At 43.8% G+C, this 16,855-nt stretch overlaps 2 protein-coding genes and 1 non-coding gene across 6 annotated transcripts; 2 read left to right on the top strand and 1 right to left on the bottom strand.

The window, feature by feature from the left end:
• LOC8058558 (proline-rich receptor-like protein kinase PERK14) lies at positions 1 to 693 on the bottom strand. The gene has a single exon (XM_002450253.1). The coding sequence runs from the start codon at positions 691 to 693 to the stop codon at positions 1 to 3; it is 693 nt and encodes a 230-aa protein (XP_002450298.1).
• Positions 1,558 to 1,631, top strand: TRNAE-UUC. The gene has a single exon. It is a non-coding gene; the product is annotated as a tRNA-Glu (tRNA).
• Positions 4,888 to 10,002, top strand: LOC8058559 (ERAD-associated E3 ubiquitin-protein ligase HRD1). Of its 4 annotated transcripts, none has more exons than XM_021461514.1 (8): positions 4,888 to 5,145; positions 5,272 to 5,894; positions 6,635 to 6,811; positions 6,885 to 7,034; positions 7,111 to 7,316; positions 7,453 to 7,594; positions 7,790 to 8,012; positions 9,543 to 10,002. In XM_021461514.1, the coding sequence occupies exons 2-8, from the start codon at positions 5,362 to 5,364 to the stop codon at positions 9,630 to 9,632; spliced, it is 1,521 nt and encodes a 506-aa protein (XP_021317189.1). In that variant the 5' UTR covers positions 4,888 to 5,145; positions 5,272 to 5,361; the 3' UTR covers positions 9,633 to 10,002. The 4 variants fall into 4 exon arrangements, with proteins under 4 accessions (XP_021317189.1, XP_002449013.1, XP_021317190.1 ...); XM_002448968.2 differs by having other exon boundaries at positions 7,793 to 8,012; XM_021461515.1 differs by having other exon boundaries at positions 7,459 to 7,594.

The following is a 16,855-nucleotide window of genomic DNA, read 5'->3' on the forward strand; positions in this document are numbered from 1 at the left end:
CTATGCAACGGGAACCAAGAACGCCGTTGGCATGGGAAGCATGCTGGATTCCGGCGCGGCGACGACGAAGCCCGGTCCAGCGTACATGGCCCGCGGCTTCCATAGTATCTCCTCCTCCATGTCTTCGATGTCGTTGCTGCCAGTACTGCTGCTCTCGCCGTCGTCGAGCAGCTCGGCCTGCGTCGGGCAGCACTTCTTGTGCACGTCCCAGCGCTCGGCGGATGACGCGTGGGCGTGGCTGATCGTCCACTTGCCTGAAGACGACGACGGCGGCGGCGGCGGCGGCGGCGAAGCTGGGCTCGCTGCCATCTTGTGCGCGTCCCACCTCTCCACGGAGTCCGCCCGGCCAGGCTTGGGCGGCGGCGAGGTCGTGTTCTTGCGCGGGGATCCATGGCCCGTGCTGCTCCTGATGACGAGGCTGTCGGCGGAACGAGCGCCTGATGATGCTGAGGCTGATGAGGGTTCTGCGCTAGTCGGCGGCTTGGTCTTGCGCGCGTCCCACCGCTCGTCGGAGTCGGCGCGGCGGCTGGGCTTGGCGAGCAGCGGCGGCTTTGCTTGGAGGATGGCTGTGACGACGCACGGTGGTGGCGTCGGGAGCAGCGGTAGCATCTTCCACTTGGGCGGGGTCGGGAGCAGCGCGGGGAGAGCCGCATGTGCCATGGCGAGGTGCACGCGGGCGACCGGGATCGCCATGGATCGGATCTCAGATGGAGACGGCGCGCACGGTTGGTCACGGCGGCACCAGCGAACGAGAAGCTAGCGGCGTCGCAGGTGAGCTGGGCTGGGCGAGGCGGAGAGGATGGATGGATCGGCCGTGGCAGAGCAGCATCCGTGAGATATATAGGGAGGCACAGGGAATGGGGTGTGTCGGAGTCGGAGCTCAAGAAATCTCGCTCAGGTACACAGTAGGGTAGTAGGGGTGAGTCGATCGGAGTCGGAGCTGAGGTCCGTGTCGCCGCCGCCGCCGCCGCGGGTTACTTGGGAGTCGGAACTGAGGCTACCGAGCACGAGCAGGAGCCGCCCGTCAAGTGTTGGAGTCCGACGGTGTGCCCATTGCTCAGGCCACGACACGCAGGGTTTCGTCGATCAGCATAAGATGACCACGTCGCCGACTCGCCGCCGCCGGAATCCCTTCCTGATGATCCCGCATGACGTACGGTTGGGTTGCTCCGCGCCGCGGCCGCATGCACGCCACGCGACGTCCTCCGCCGTCGGCTGCGGCCGCAAGACACGACACATACGTCTGCCTCCGCTGCCGCCTCCGCACACGCACTGCAGCGCAGCGAGAGCATGCGCCAGTGCGCCGTGTCGCTCCCGGCTCCGGCAGGCTCGCGCCACGCGCGCGCGCGCGCACACACACACTGCTGCAAAAACCGCCCATGAGGGACCTTTTGTCTTCTAGTGCTGAACATGATCGTCTCCCACAAGATTAGTCAGAATTAAGTTACCTTCCACTTTATCACTCTGCTCTCTGCCTGTAATATCGGAATTCACTTTGCTTTGCTTGCACTGTTATCTCTATTAAGTAAAACTATGGGATGAAAAATTCATATCAAATCCATTGTCGTCTAGTCCGGTTAGGATACCTGGCTTTCACCCAGGCGACCCGGGTTCAAATCCCGGCAATGGAAGGTATTTTTGTATTTTTCTTCTCTTTCTTGTTTTTTTGGGATATTTTTCTCTCTATCTTGCTTTGTTTTTTTTTTGGTATTTAGGCCTTGTTTAGTTGTAGCACTTTCGTTTTTATTTAACAAAACATTGTCTAATCATGAAGTAAATAGGCTTAAAAGATTCATCTCGTGATTTACAGGTAAACTGTGTAATTAGTTTTTATTTTTATTTGTATTTAGTGCTCCATGCATATCGCAAGATTCAATGTGACAGGGAATCTTGAAAAGTTTTTGGTTTTTGGTTTTTGGGATGAACGCCTTGTTTAGATCGAATTTTTAGAGGTACGCATGGAGTATTAAATATAGATGAAAATAAAAATTAATTGCACAGTTTGGTCGGAATTGACGAGACGAATATTTTGAGCCTAGTTAGTTCAAAATTGGACAATATTTGTCAAATACAAACGAAAGTGCTACTATTTCTATTTTGCAAAAATTTTTGGAAGTAAACAAACAAGGCCTTTGTCTCTGTCATTCTATTCACGTTTCTCTTCCTCACATAGTTATGCCGAAATGAGCCGTTGCTACACCTACACTGTCTTTCTGTTCACGTTTCTCCTCTTCACGTAATCACATATATTGGCTATGCCAAAATGAGTATATTTGCTACACCTACATGATATGTCGATATCATACTTCTCTGATTCTTTCATTTGATGGATCAGGTGGCTTTGTATTGTCGATATTATAGCTAGACTAGATATATGGTAAAATGGATGGATGAACAAAAAAAATCAAAGTGACCCATAATTTGGAATGGAGAGAGTAGCATGAGCTGCGACACTCTACCTCGTTGTTTTCTTGAAAACTAGTAAAGGAAGGGAAACCATGTTGGTTTCTTTTTGCAAACTACTACTAAAAGGAGGAAGAAAGAGAAAGGTTGTTTTCGGTGTGGGTGTGCAACATGAACAAGATACATCATTTACATAGTCTTTTCCGGTAGGGAAAGATAAAAGCTCATAATATCATGTATTCATATACTTCCTAGCCTTTTGGAACCGCGAGATCACAAAAAGGTTGTCATAAAATTGAAATTATTGAACCGCCGTCTAAAAAATAATTCACTACTCGTACATATGGTTTTATTACATATTCGCTACTAGAGGAACTTCACAAGCCTCTACAAATTTCAGTCTTTGTATCTCTATTTGAGAGCCATTCAATGAATACAGTCTCCGGTTTTTATTCTTTATTATACCCATATAGTTTATTATAGTTTTCTTGTGTGAAAAAAATCATAGAAAACTATGGTATATTGTATTTAGAGGGCTATGTAGTATCTCAAGTAGTGAAGAGTGAGAAGGGTGACTTGGAGAGCGAAAAAGATGAAGACTATTGGATTATGTTTTGGGGTTTCTTTTCTAAATTTTATGATAAAGATCCATGTGGAGATTCTCTTAAGGCTTCTGAAGCGATGAATCTATTCACCAAGGAAAAAATGTGTCCATGCTATAGCAAGACTTGGATTTGGTCCCTTGATCCCTATTTAATAATTATCACTCTATGAAGTATGTTGGTCAAACTTTTTTAAGTTTGACTAGCTTTAGAAAAAATATTAACAATATCCCCTGATGTTGTATGTTAGTGCAAACTACAAACTCTGCGCTCGTGACTCAATGTAGGTGGTAGGATTGGTTTTTGGTTTCTCAGTCAATTGAGATCTGCTCAAACAAAAGTTGAGGAGGAAAGAGAAGCCGATAACCCAAGTTCTTGGATGTTAAAATTGAAGTCAAAGTTTGTTTGACTTTGTTTTCTGTTTCATGTTTAAAAGTGCCCAACCCTAGTTAGCATGGGGTTCTTAATTACAATGTCAGGAATAGTTATTTTGAGGGCTCACAAGTAGTTAGAGATTTGCAAATTTAACTCATGGTTTTTGTCTGATCGAGAAACGGTTCGGACATTCTATTTAATTTAGCTGGTTCCTGAGCATTGGAGCGCTTTTGAAAGAAAAATTGTACGATATTATTATGATTTATAATATGCGTGTGTTGTGAGTATCTATACTATGTAATCTAAAAAATATTTTAGTTTTCTAATTTATTTGGATTCAATATGTAGCTCATGAGTGTCTGATCTCATCAGAAGAGAAGACAAAGGTCAGAATTTGATCTCAAATTCTCCATCTTTTTTTGGTTGAGTGGAACTCAAATTCTCCATCTGGATACTACAATTTGATGAGTTGTTCAAACAAATGATCTGTTTTGGACCAATGGGCCTAGACAACTAGTTTCCATGGGCCTAGTTCGACAACTAGTTTCCAGGCCTACTGCCGGCCCAGGACAAAAATACCCCTGCTGGATTCTTCTCCCGTTCAGGCGTTCACCACTTCACCCCTCTCTCTCTTTCTCGTGGCGACGACGGCGACCGACGCCGCCGCCCTCCGTCAGGTGCCAGGGTCCCTCGGATTCTTCGCCGGCGACGAGTACCCACCAGGCATGCCGTATTCCTAACCCTTCTCTTATCTTCCTGCTGTGCGAAACCAAGCTCACAAACCCTAACTTACGCTATTTGGCTATCTGTATCCGGATCTGATCTAATTACAGTGTATACGTATACGTGTTTAATTACTACCAATTTCGATTTTTTTCTAAATATTGTCGCCCAAGTTCTTCACTGGCTCCGCCCCCTTGTTTGGATTAGCTGGCTTAGTGGCGAAGCCAAGATTTTATATAGCGTGGGCGTAATGTCATACTAATACTAATAAGATAAACATAACACAAGATTGTAAGAGAGGTTAAGTGCTAAGCGAGCAGTGATTCGCTGACTAAGTTTAAGCATGCTTAAGCGTCACTAATCTCTTAAGAGTTATTGTGATGTAGTAGACATTACAATTTCAATCTTAAACCGAATAAACTGAGAAGAGAGTAGAAAGCAATTGAGAAAGAGCAAATGAATATCCTTGTCTATCTTTCCTCTTTCCTTTTTATATAAAAGGTGTGAGGGAATTTTTTCATAGTTTTTCCTAATAGGGTTTGTATTTTAAAAAATATTTTTAGAAAAATAATTATGTCACAATGTTATGTAATTGGACTCTGGAGACACTATTATAATTCCTAACATATATTATTCTAAATATATAGATATTAACTGTATAGGTGCTAATTTGTCAAAAGATGTTAGAAAAGAAATAGAAGTTGCTAAAAAAAATGAAAAATAAAAAAGGAAAAAAATTGTATGGGCTTTTATTTAGTGCCCCATCAAACCCACGCACGGCCAGCTCCTTGCAGCGCAGCGCCGACGCTCTATCTTCCTCGCAGCCCCGCTCAGGCTCGGTCCTCAGCGCAGATCCAGTCTCGGCGGTCCCAGGTCGGATCTTCCGCGCGTCGTCCAGCGGAAGATCCCAGTCTCGGCGGCGGCCCCTCGACGGCGTCCAGCGACGGAGAGGCAGTCCCAGTCTCGGCGGCGGCGTCGGCGGCTCCCCCTCCCGCCTCTCGCCAGTCGCCTCCGTCCTCCGCGCACCGGCCGGCGACCCTGGGTACGCACCTCCCTCTCCCCCTCCCGCCTCTGCTGTAACGTGGGAGCCCGGCCAGCTGCCCAGGGTGGCAGGGCCTTGGCTCCGCCGGTGAGCTGGCTGACAATTTGGATCGTTCGTTTGTTCTAGGCGACCCAGTGGTGTTCTGGTGCGGTTTCGTTGCGGGAATCGTTGGGTGATTTCCAGCGGGCGGGCGGGCGGCGGTCCCCGGTGGCGAAGATGATCCGACTACCGACGTACGCGGCGTTCAGCCTGCTGGCGACGGCGTCGGCGGCGTACTACGCGTTCAGCAGCCGGGAGCAGTTCTACCCGGCGATGGTGTACCTCTCCACGTCCAAGATCTGCTTCGTGCTGCTCCTCAACACGGGCCTCGTCGCCATGTGCGTCGCCTGGCAGCTCGCCAGGCGCCTCTTCCTCGGCCCGCTCCGGGAGGCTGAGGTCGAGCGCCTCAACGAGCAGTCCTGGCGGGAGGTCATCGAGATCCTCTTTGCTGTCACCATCTTCCGGCAGGACTTCTCGGTGTCCTTCCTCGCCATGGTCGCCGCGCTGCTCCTCGTCAAGGCGCTGCACTGGCTCGCGCAGAAGAGGGTCGAGTACATCGAGACCACCCCCTCGGTGCCCTTGCTCTCGCACGTCAGGATCGTCTCCTTCATGGTTTTCCTGCTCACCGTCGACTGCCTCTTCCTGTCTAACTCGCTCAGGTCACTCATACAGAAGCGGGAGGCATCCGTTGCCATCTTCTTCTCCTTTGAGTAAGCTCAATTTTCTTTTTTATTTTTATTTTGATTGAGATGTATCTATGCTGCACTTTATGTCTTCACTTTATCACTGTATCAATGTGTGTAATAATTTGTCCTCTTTTCGCAACATTATTAGAGTTGGTTAAAATGGACAAACTCTTTGAAATGACATTTCCCAAAATAATGGAAATAACCGAGAAGCACTATATTTTAGGTCTATATATCAAGTGAGTGTCTTTTTGTAGTTCTACTTGCACTGTACGATGCCTGCCACAAAGGTCTTAATTCTTCAGTAATGCAATCTCATTCCATTGTGTACCGTCCTTTGCCTGCCCTATACCATATGACTAATGTCCGTCCTTTGCCTGCCCTATACCATATGACTAATGCAAGGTTTGCATTTCTCTTTTTGAAAAATTGCTTCACATATATATGCTAAGCCATGAATATGTATTTCACTACCTCAACAGTCTCAAGCTTGCTATCATCTATAGCTCTTGTTGCTATGTTATGAGATGTTAGTCTACAAGCTTGTACAATTATGTCTGTTTAGGTTTGAGCAATACTTTAAGTGACTGCAAAGTATTTGATCCATTTAGCATGAAACTCCAGCTATACTATAATTTCTTTGCTTCTTGCTTCCAAGGCAAGGGGTATGCCTGGCAATTAAATACCTCACAATTATTTATTGATGTACCGTTTTAAGATCCAAAATACTCGTTAATAGCTAACAAGTATAAATCATGTTTCAGGTATATGATATTAGCAACATCCACAGTATCAACATTCGTGAAGTATATATTCTATGTCAGTGACATGCTAATGGAAGGCCAATGGGAGAGAAAGGCAGTGTATACATTTTACTTGGAGCTCATCAGTGACCTTGTGCACTTGTCCTTATACATGCTCTTCTTCATAGCTATCTTCCTGTAAGTTCTCTTATTATGGTACTCTGATACTATAATGTAAACTATGGTTGTTGATTCATTATACTGATATCAGGAACTACGGTGTCCCACTGCACTTGATTCGTGAGCTATATGAGACCTTCCGCAACTTCAGAATCCGCATTGCAGATTATGTGCGCTACAGAAAGATCACTTCCAACATGAATGAACGCTTTCCAGATGCTACAGCAGAAGAGCTCGATGCGTAAGTTTTTGTATTGTAACTTTGGCAATTCAGTTGACTCGACTATAGAAAGTCATTTGAATTTTATTGTATTCAGGAGCGATGCTACATGTATTATTTGCCGTGAGGAGATGACTACAGCAAAGAAACTGCTCTGCGGGCATCTGTTCCATGTGCATTGTCTAAGGTCTTGGCTAGAGCGCCAGCACACTTGCCCTACATGCAGAGCTCCAATCATTCCCGCAGATAATGGACGCGCTGCATCAGCACGACAACATGGAGCTCAAGCTGGAGTTCAGCCTGGTGAGTTTCCTTTTATTGATCTGATCTTATTTGCCCCCTCACATATTCTGATTTTAGTCTTCATTAGTATCATAAAGGATTGCACTCTGTGGTCAGTCTATATTTGTGATTACTGTTTTGATGTGAGAAAATACAGCTGCAGGTACTGCTACTCCATCCTCAGAAGGAGCACCAGGTGAGAACATAAGCAGGCGCCAAGCAAAACTTGAAGCTGCTGCAGCGGCAGCTTCTTTATATGGAAGATCTTTTGTTTATCCTCCAGCAAACACCCTAAACAGGTATGTTTCTGGAACTGTCTGAAGTCTAATTGCAAAGTTTTTCATCTTGGCAAACTGGCTGGTTAACCATGCTTGTCTACTTTCCGGTACTTTGTATTCACTATAATTTAATTCTTACTATATTTATAGCATAATAAAATGTAGGGGTGTTATGATATAAAGCATAATACTAATACGTATGTTGTATTCAACCAGCAGGTCTGGTCCTCCCCAGTCTACATCAAGCACACCACAATCTGAAGCAAGTAGCTCCAATCAGTCACAAAAAGACCAAGAAATGCAGTTACAAAACAGCAGTGACGGTTTAGTGCCTCTGCATGTTAATGCAAATGGTGCTGTTGGTTCAGGAACAAGCACAAGGGATCTTGAAAATTCATTGCAGAAGGCACAAGAAAACTTTATTAAGAGCCAGATTGAGGTAAGAAAGAATCTTTAACCCCAAATACTCAGCTTAAATCCTTCCATGCTACTTCATGATGTGATCAACAAGTGCTGCATACAAGCTATAATGAGCTAGATAGGTCTTCAAAGTTGCAATATCATATATATTTCTATTGCAAGCTCATATTTAGCTGCAATCATGCAAAGCTGCATACTCTGCAATCTTCATTTGTGCTGATCAATGTTTTCAGGTCGGCTGATTAATCATCGACCAGGTCGATTAATCGACCCTGGTCGTCCATGTATATCAGGACATATACCTATATATATACCTCTCTATATATACTATATTATACACAATAAAGGAAGCATCAAGACTGTATTAGTGTTTAGCTGGTGACTTATTTGTGGGAGTTGTTTTCCTCTCTTTTCTGCACTGTCCAGAGGTCCATATTCATGTCCCAGACTCCATTTCTTTGCTGACTTGTTGCTAGAAGCCTGGAATACCATAATTAGCAAGCAGCAACACTAATGCAGTCTTGATCTTGACACACCTTAACAGCAGCACTGCTGCAATAGCAAATAACTAACATTTAGCAGACCATAGCAGCCACACAACCAGCATATTACATAACCAAAGTCCATGTCCTGGTTAAACAGGCCCAAAAACAAAGTAACCAAACTGGTCGTTCATGTCCTAGTCGGACGACTAATCACAATTAGTCGTCGACTAATCGGACGACCAGCTTTCTGGTCGAGCTGGTTGAATCGGAGCTCCTAATCGAACACTTGGGACCGACCAGGACGTCTAATCGCAACTAATCGGACGACCTGCAAACATTGGTGCTGATGACTTGCACGATATCCGACATGGATGGATAGCTTCTGTATCACACAATTGAGTATTTGACCCAACTTGCATCTATGTAATGATTCATTCATTGCATGATCACACACGAAAAAGAATTTGTTGCACTTGGTATCTGTGTGATGTTTTTAATACCTTCTGACTATGTTAACGTAAGTTACCTGTATGGATATGTAACAGTCTGCTTGTCATTGACTACTGGTGTAACTATGAAAATATGCCACCCATAGCATGCAATCTGATTACCATTGATTCCTACAAAACAGTATGTAGCACACAAGTGGCATATATGATCTACCAGTCGTTTTGGATTTCTCCATACATAACTTATGCTATGTATCTAGACATAGCATATAGAACATTCATATAAAAAGCTATGTACATAGAAAAGCCAAAACAACTTATAATTTGGAATGTAGTACATTTTAATGTAGACTGCAAGTTCATGAGCTTGTCTTCTGCATTACTCCCAGATTACACAATCTGAATTTTTTTCCTCTAAAGTCGTAAATGCTTTTCTTGTATAACACTCAGTAACTAGATTGGACCAGCTTGTTACATTCATGCACTTACGGCAATTGTGTTAGGCTAATTGTCGTTACACCTTTAGTTTACGATGACATGCTTAAATAATGCATGGACTTTTCTTTCACTGATATCAATATCCAACGACACTCATAAGCTTTTTCTTCTTTCCAGATGTTACAAATCCAACTGCAAATGGTGCAGCGTGGTGCTGCTGCGTCGGCCAGTAACAATGGGAATGCTGAACACAGAAAGAATGACTGAATCTGTAAACAGGCGCTTCTGCATCGTGGAGTAATAATGAGAATGCTGAGCACATAGAGAATAGCTGAATCTGTAAATAGGCGGAGATGAGGAAGGGATAAAAGAGAACAAAAATTGGTGGTACCTGGGGGATAAACTATTACATGATACCTTGCCTTGAATTTGTTAGGCTTGTTAATTTAAACTTCTCTGTTAGTGCCTTCTTGCCAGCACTAGACGTTTCTTCTTTGTCATGTGTGGTGGTTTCTGTAGTTTGGGTACATCAAGCCTGTATAATACCTTTTGATGGGAGAACAATGGCTGGTTTAATCATGAGACTACACAGAATTCTTCTACCAAGGGAAAATATATATGACTTTTTTCTTGCCAATCCATGATATCAGGAAAGTCTGTAGATTTTATGTTTACTGAAGTCAAACAGAACATTTGTCTAGTGGTTGGATGTTGAACACTGGAAATTTCGGTTGCATCCGTGATCAGTGAGTTTTTTTTAACCGTATCATGTAAAGTTTATCTGTGTGTTTTCCACCACCTTCCTGTAACCCTGTTCTTGTAAATACGGTTGCTAATATTGCAGCTAAACCGAGTGACCGTTGAAACATACTGTAAGACTACAAGTTGGTTTCCGTGGCGTTGGGTCGCCTTCTTGGCAGCTGGAGTAGTAGCTCGACTCGTGAATTCGACATCGACGACGATGCTTGTGAATTTTGTCTACTAGTGAGTATAATTTTTTTCCAATCAGGTTTACATCTCAAATTTACTGGTAGAATGTTGTTTTGTTGCTTCAGAGTCCAATTATTTTTCTAGCTTCACCGGCACATTGTGGATGGATTTAGAGGGGCTAGCAGCTAGTGTTTGTTGTTGGAGGTGAAGATGAAGAGGAATCACAACATGGGCCAGCGAACTGTAGGCTGAACATGTCTGCTGTGCTTTATTGAAGTGAAAGAAAAGGCCTCCATTCCGGCCATGGGCCATTTCTTACTAGGCCACGTCCTCACTTTTGCTGCAATCTAGGGACATTCAAGTTACTAATAGTATCATATATAACTGGCCAGCGAGAAATTTGTATTTTCTCAAAAAAGTGAGAAATTTATTTTTTTTATATAATGAGTGAGAAATTTACATAATGTAAAATTTGACTCCTATAAAGTGTCAAGGTATTTCAACGTCAACAGCGAGGTGCCCGTGGTGACTTTGTGAATTTCGAGATTTGCCGACTCAGTCTTTTGGAGGTCCTCATAGGGGTAGGGTTTACGTGCGTACGTTCTTAGGATTGAGTGTGCGTGCGTTGTACTATGAAATTCGCAAAAAAAATTTGAACCCCTCACTCCTAACCTGTTACAACTTAGGCCAAAACCATCATGAAACCACCGCTAAAATCAGTTTTGGGGTGTGATTTATCAGGTGTTAGACAATTTAGAGTGTAGGATACCTGATTCTGTAGTTTGAGTACAAAATCGAACGACATATTGTGGAGGGCTTCAGAGGGGCTAGCCGCCAGCGTGTCTTCTTGGAGATTAAGGGTCTATTTTGTTTGTTGGCCAAATCCTAACCTAGCTAGGATTAGAGCTTGGGTAGCATTGGGATGTCAAACATGGCCTCCTTACATGAGATTTTGTTTGGTTGCCTACTTTAGCTCTTGGTTGCACTAGTTGGGCCAACTGTTGGTGTGATTGGTTGCTTGTCCACAGTAGTGTGCTCTCACCACTTCCTAAGAATCGATAGGCTTACCCTCACTGTGACCATACAACCTTTGAGCAGTGTGCTCTCACCACAACAATCATCTACTTGCACAAGTAATAGGCCTGAATGATGACAACAACAATCAGAACGTCAAGGATGATGTCCTTCACATTGATCTTGACTCCTTCATACTTCTTCTTGTCTACGACGACAACTGGTTCCACGATTGTCTCCACTTTGTTGATGTTCCTCTTACTTTGAGCTTCCTAGAACTCGAATAGGGCTTGCTCTACTTGTTCCCTTGAAGGAAAACTGGTATGAAGATTGTTGGGGTAACGTGTCACTTGATGGTGGCAGTCCATCCATGTGTTGTACACTCTAGGCTTGTGGGAACAAACATGACAAAAACTTGTTCTTCATCACTGCAACAATGCACAAACTTGACTAAGAAACACAGAACCAAGGTTCAACAAGATAGGTTCACATATCAAATGAGTAACAATTGTTTAAAAGTTAACCATGATGAGTAAGAAAGCCATAAATAGTTCATCAATGCTAAATGCAGCAACCAAGATGTGGTAGCCTACTATCCGAGATAGTTCAACCCTACCATAACGAATCCTACAAATCAGTGGTAATTTTAACATTATAGCAAATGTTACACTATCAAAATGGGTTAGGCTACTACATCAGGTTAGATGGCTTCTCATTCACACATCTCCACTTCATCGGAAGGCCATATGGCCTCTGAGCTTGGCCAAATGAGTGTTGATTCACAACTCCTTGTCAGATGGTGACATCTCCATAAAGACCATTGCAGGAGCCTTGTGCTCCATGAGATAGTTGAGGTAGGTCACCATGTCAGATCTGAAGAAGTTTGGGCACCCCATGACATGGCTTGTTGTAGGGGTGAAATGGCTTGTTGTAAAGGATCTTGAACCTATTCTTCAACGACCCAAGTCCTTTCAACTATGACCCTCAAGGAGGAATGCCTAAGATTGAAAAGCTCTCTTGGATTTTGGGCGGTCCTAACTCCAAATTCCCTTAGATGATGTCTTTGTGCCTCGGTATGGTGGCATGAACCCTCGGTATCCATAGAGGGAGAAGGGGATTAGGGTGCGTACCAGTGGCCACACTCGCTTACTAGAAGCGTTGATGAGGTTCACCGCCACCGGCGACACCCGACAAGGACGGAGATGGAAGGGGGGGGGGGGCAAGAGCAACTACGAGTGTGAGAGCGAGAGTGAGAGTGAGTGCTGCACCGCGGGTGTAGTACCTAGAAATCACCTTTTATTTGGTGGCCACCGATGGCCACCTAGGCCCACGTGGCGAAGCAGGCACGCCTAGAAAAACAGATCATCATTCCATTTTTCTGGACCCAGACCAAGGCTTGTACAGCGGCTAGCAAAGGCCTAGCTAAGGCCCATAGCTAGGAGAGACTAAACAGGCCAATGTTAGCCTCGGCTGGCCTGCCTAAGGGTTGGCCTGGCAACCAAATATGCTCTTGACCAGAGCAGAAGAGGAATCACAACGTGGGCAAGTCTGTTGTGCTTTACGAAGTGACGAAAGAGAAGGCCTCCATTAGTCCATTACTTTAGTTGCAGTCAAGGGGCAGTACAAGATACTAGTAATCGTATCATATGTCAAGCGACTAAAAAGGTTGCACGATTCCTGGGTCTGGTCAGGTAGCTAATTAATTTCTTTCCATAGTACTCCCTTCGTCCCAAATTATAAATCATTCCAAAAATTTTGAAGGATCAAAATATCTTAAATTTGACCAAATTTATATGGAAGGATAATAACATTTATGACACCAACTAAGTATCATTGGGTTCTTTATTGATTATATTTTCATAGTATATTATTTGATGTCATATATTTTATAATTTTTCTATAACTTTAGTTAAATTTGAGATGTTTTGACTCTTTAAGATTTTTGGAACAATAGAGGGAGCAGTAGTAAAGAAAACTGTGAGTATAATACTACTGGAGTCAACAGCAGATCATTTGCCAAACTCGCTTCGTGCCTGCCAGACTCCACAAGCTTTGTTTAGTTCCCAAAAAATTTTGCAAAATTTTTCAGATTTTCCGTCACATCAAATCTTTAGACAAATACATGAAGTATTAAATATAGACAAAAATAAAAACTAATTGTACAGTTTGATCGAAATTGACGAGATGAATCTTTTGAGGCTAGTTAGTCCATGATTGGATAATATTTGTCAAATACAAACGAAAAAACTACAGTGTCGATTTTGCAAAATATTTTGGAACTAAACAAGGCCTAACACGGCAAGCTTTCTTGATCTCTGTTCTGTTGATATATTATGGGTTACACCATATAATATAAAACTCTATGATTTATATAAAATAATATTTATTGGTTTATTACCAATATGGGACATGGACCAAATGCTACACATGTTGGCGATTGGGCTGGCAGTGAACATGATAAGGCAAGAACCAAGGTAACGAGAACGTTCGGTATTCTATCTTGCCATTAGAGCTCTAGTGCACGTGAGTTATGAAAGTGCTTTCCGTTTCCATTAACTAATGGGCAAGTGGCAAAATCAATACGAGAGTTACCAATTCCAACGTTAATTGCCTACTGCTTCATGCCTGTGTCTATTCGCTTCACGCATGTGTCCGTTCACTTGCTCATCCGAGCGGAGCTATATATACCCAGCTCTACGTCTGGTCTAGATGTACGAAAAATACAGAACCAAAGTTCTTGCTGTTCTATAGTCTCCCCGTTCCAGACCTTGCGAGCACAAGTTTTGGAAGAGTAGGAGCCTCCGGAACGCACGTCGGCGACGAGTTCACCTGCTCGGGTGAAGACCGGCGATCACGTTTTTGGGGAGTGTCGCGGCGCGGCACGACTACTCGATGCAACGTCTTCTTCGTGGTGATCCCGCTGCAACGTCTTCTTCCCGGTGTTCTCGGCAAGGTCGCGGGATCGTCACTGCTACATTACTGCACAACATCGAGTGGGACGTCTACATCAGCAAAGTGCTATGTCGACTAGCGTGAACGGCTTCGATGCCGCTGGGTATGAAATCGCTCGATTTCTTACTGTATTCTTTATAGCTAATATCATCTATGTTCATGTCGCTGGATCACATGCACACCTGTATGATGTCACAAACATTTTCACGGTTGCTTTTTTCTGGATTAAATTACTCGTGAAATTGGCTAAAATTCTAACAATCCAAAAACGTGATAGGCCTTTTTCGAGTACTGGTTTTGCGAGCATGGTGAAACCCAATATTTTTGAGGGCACACACTATAAAAGGTGGCGCCAGAGGTGCATGTTGTGGATGACCTCGATGCACTGCTTCCATGTGGTCGAACCTAGGGCTATCGGGCCGCATACTCCAGAGGAGGAGCGTGCATTCCGGGATGCCGATACTAGGTTCAGAGCTGGACTACTGGGCGTGCTTGGGACACCATAGTTGATGCATATGTGCCACTGCAGACTGGTAAAGAAATGTGGGATGCACTTGAGGCCCGCTACGGTGTTTCTGACGCCGGCTCTGAGTTGTATGTCATGGAACAGTTTCATGACTATCGGATGGTCGAGGACCGTCCGGTGGTGGAACAGGCTCATGAGATACAAGCGCTGGTGAAAGATCTTGAGCTGTTTGGCTGTGCACTTCCTAAGTTTGTGGCAGGTTGTATCATTGCAAAGCTGCCACAATCTTGGTCTGATTTTGCTACTTCTCTGAAACACAAGAGACAAGAGTTTGACGTTGCTTAGCTCATTGGTACTCTTGATGTGGAAGATAAGGCGAGAGCAAAAGATGTTAAAGGGAAGAAGGTTTTTGATGGGAGATCTAGTGCACATGTGGTGCAAAAGAATCATCCCAAACCACAAAAGAAGAAAAACCAGTTTGAGATGAAGCCAAAGAACACTACTGCTTTTAAGAAGAAGAACAAGAAGAACAAGGAAAAAGGGAATTGTTTTACGTGTGGCAAAACTGGACACTATGCAAGAGAGTGTCCAGAGGCTAAGTGGAAGCCTCCAGCCAACAAATCAGCAAACACCGTTGAGACTGATGTAGGAACATCGGGGTATGGTAATTTATTGCCTACTGTTCTTTCAGTTTGTCATTCTCCTGATTGGTGGATTGATACCGGTGCAAATATACATGTGTGTGCTGATGTTTCCTTGTTTTCTACTTATCAGGCAGGTCGGGCTTCCTCCTTATTGATGGGGAACGGGGCGCGTGCGGCTGTACGTGGTGTTGGTACGGTCGATCTGAAGCTTACTTCCGGAAAGACCGTGCAACTCAAGAACGTGCATCATGTCCCCTCAATAAAGAAGAATTTGATTAGTGGTTCTTTGCTTTGTCGAGATGGTTATAAGCTTGTGTTTGAATCTAATAAGTTCGTACATTCTAAGTATGGTACTTTTGTTGGAAAAGGCTATGAGAGCGGAGGCTTGTTCCGCTTGTCTTTGACAGACACTTGTTTTAATTCTGTGAATCATGTCAGTCATGATGTTGATATTAATATTTGGCATTCACGTTTATGTCATATTAATTTTGGTAGCATGACTCGCTTAGCTGGTTTAAATTTAATTCCGAAAATTGATGTGATAAAAAGTTCTAAGTGTCATGCTTGTGTTGAAGCAAAACAACCTCGCAAGCCTCACAAGGCTGTTGCGGCGAGGGAGTTGGCACCGCTAAATCTCATTCATTCTGATGTATGTGAGATGAATGGAGAGTTGACTAAAGGTGGCAAGAGATATTTCTTAACTTTCAGTTTGTCATTCTCCTGATTCGTGGTGATCCCGCTGCAACGTCTTCTTTCCGGTGTTCTCGGCAAGGTCGCGGGATCGTCACTGCTACATTACTGCACAACATCGAGTGGGACGTCTACATCAGCAAAGTGCTATGTCGACTAGCGTGAACGGCTTCGATGCCGCTGGGTATGAAATCGCTCGATTTCTTACTGTATTCTTTATAGCTAATATCATCTATGTTCATGTCGCTGGATCACATGCACACCTGTATGATGTCACAAACATTTTCACGGTTGCTTTTTTCTAGATTAAATTACTCGTGAAATTGGCTAAAATTCTAACATGTTCCACGTGTGGCTGACTCCGTCCAGATGTAGTACGTGCTGTAACGAACGACCAGCGAACGTCTGGACATCGTCCAGTGGACTCTTGACTCTCAAAATAAGCTATTAGTACGTAGCTTTGAAGCCAGCTAGCGTTGAGTTCGTTAGCAGACCAGCAAACGATCGATTAAGGCCTTGTTTAGATCTTTTTTTTAATTTTGATACTATAGCATTTTTGTTTTTATTTGACAAATATTATCTAATTATGGAGTAATTAGTCTTAAAAGATTTGTCTCATGATTTACAGATAAACTGTGCAATTAGTTATTCTTTTTATCTATATTTAATGGTTTAGGTATATGCCGCAAGATTCGATGTGATAGAGAATCTTATAAATTTTTGGGTTTTAGAGTGCATCTAAACAGACCCTAAACGAAAAGCTTGATCTGATGACGACTGGCACCCTAGTCCCT

This window comes from Sorghum bicolor, chromosome 5, assembly GCF_000003195.3.
Source record: "Sorghum bicolor cultivar BTx623 chromosome 5, Sorghum_bicolor_NCBIv3, whole genome shotgun sequence".
NCBI classification, from domain to species: Eukaryota; Viridiplantae; Streptophyta; class Magnoliopsida; order Poales; family Poaceae; genus Sorghum; species Sorghum bicolor.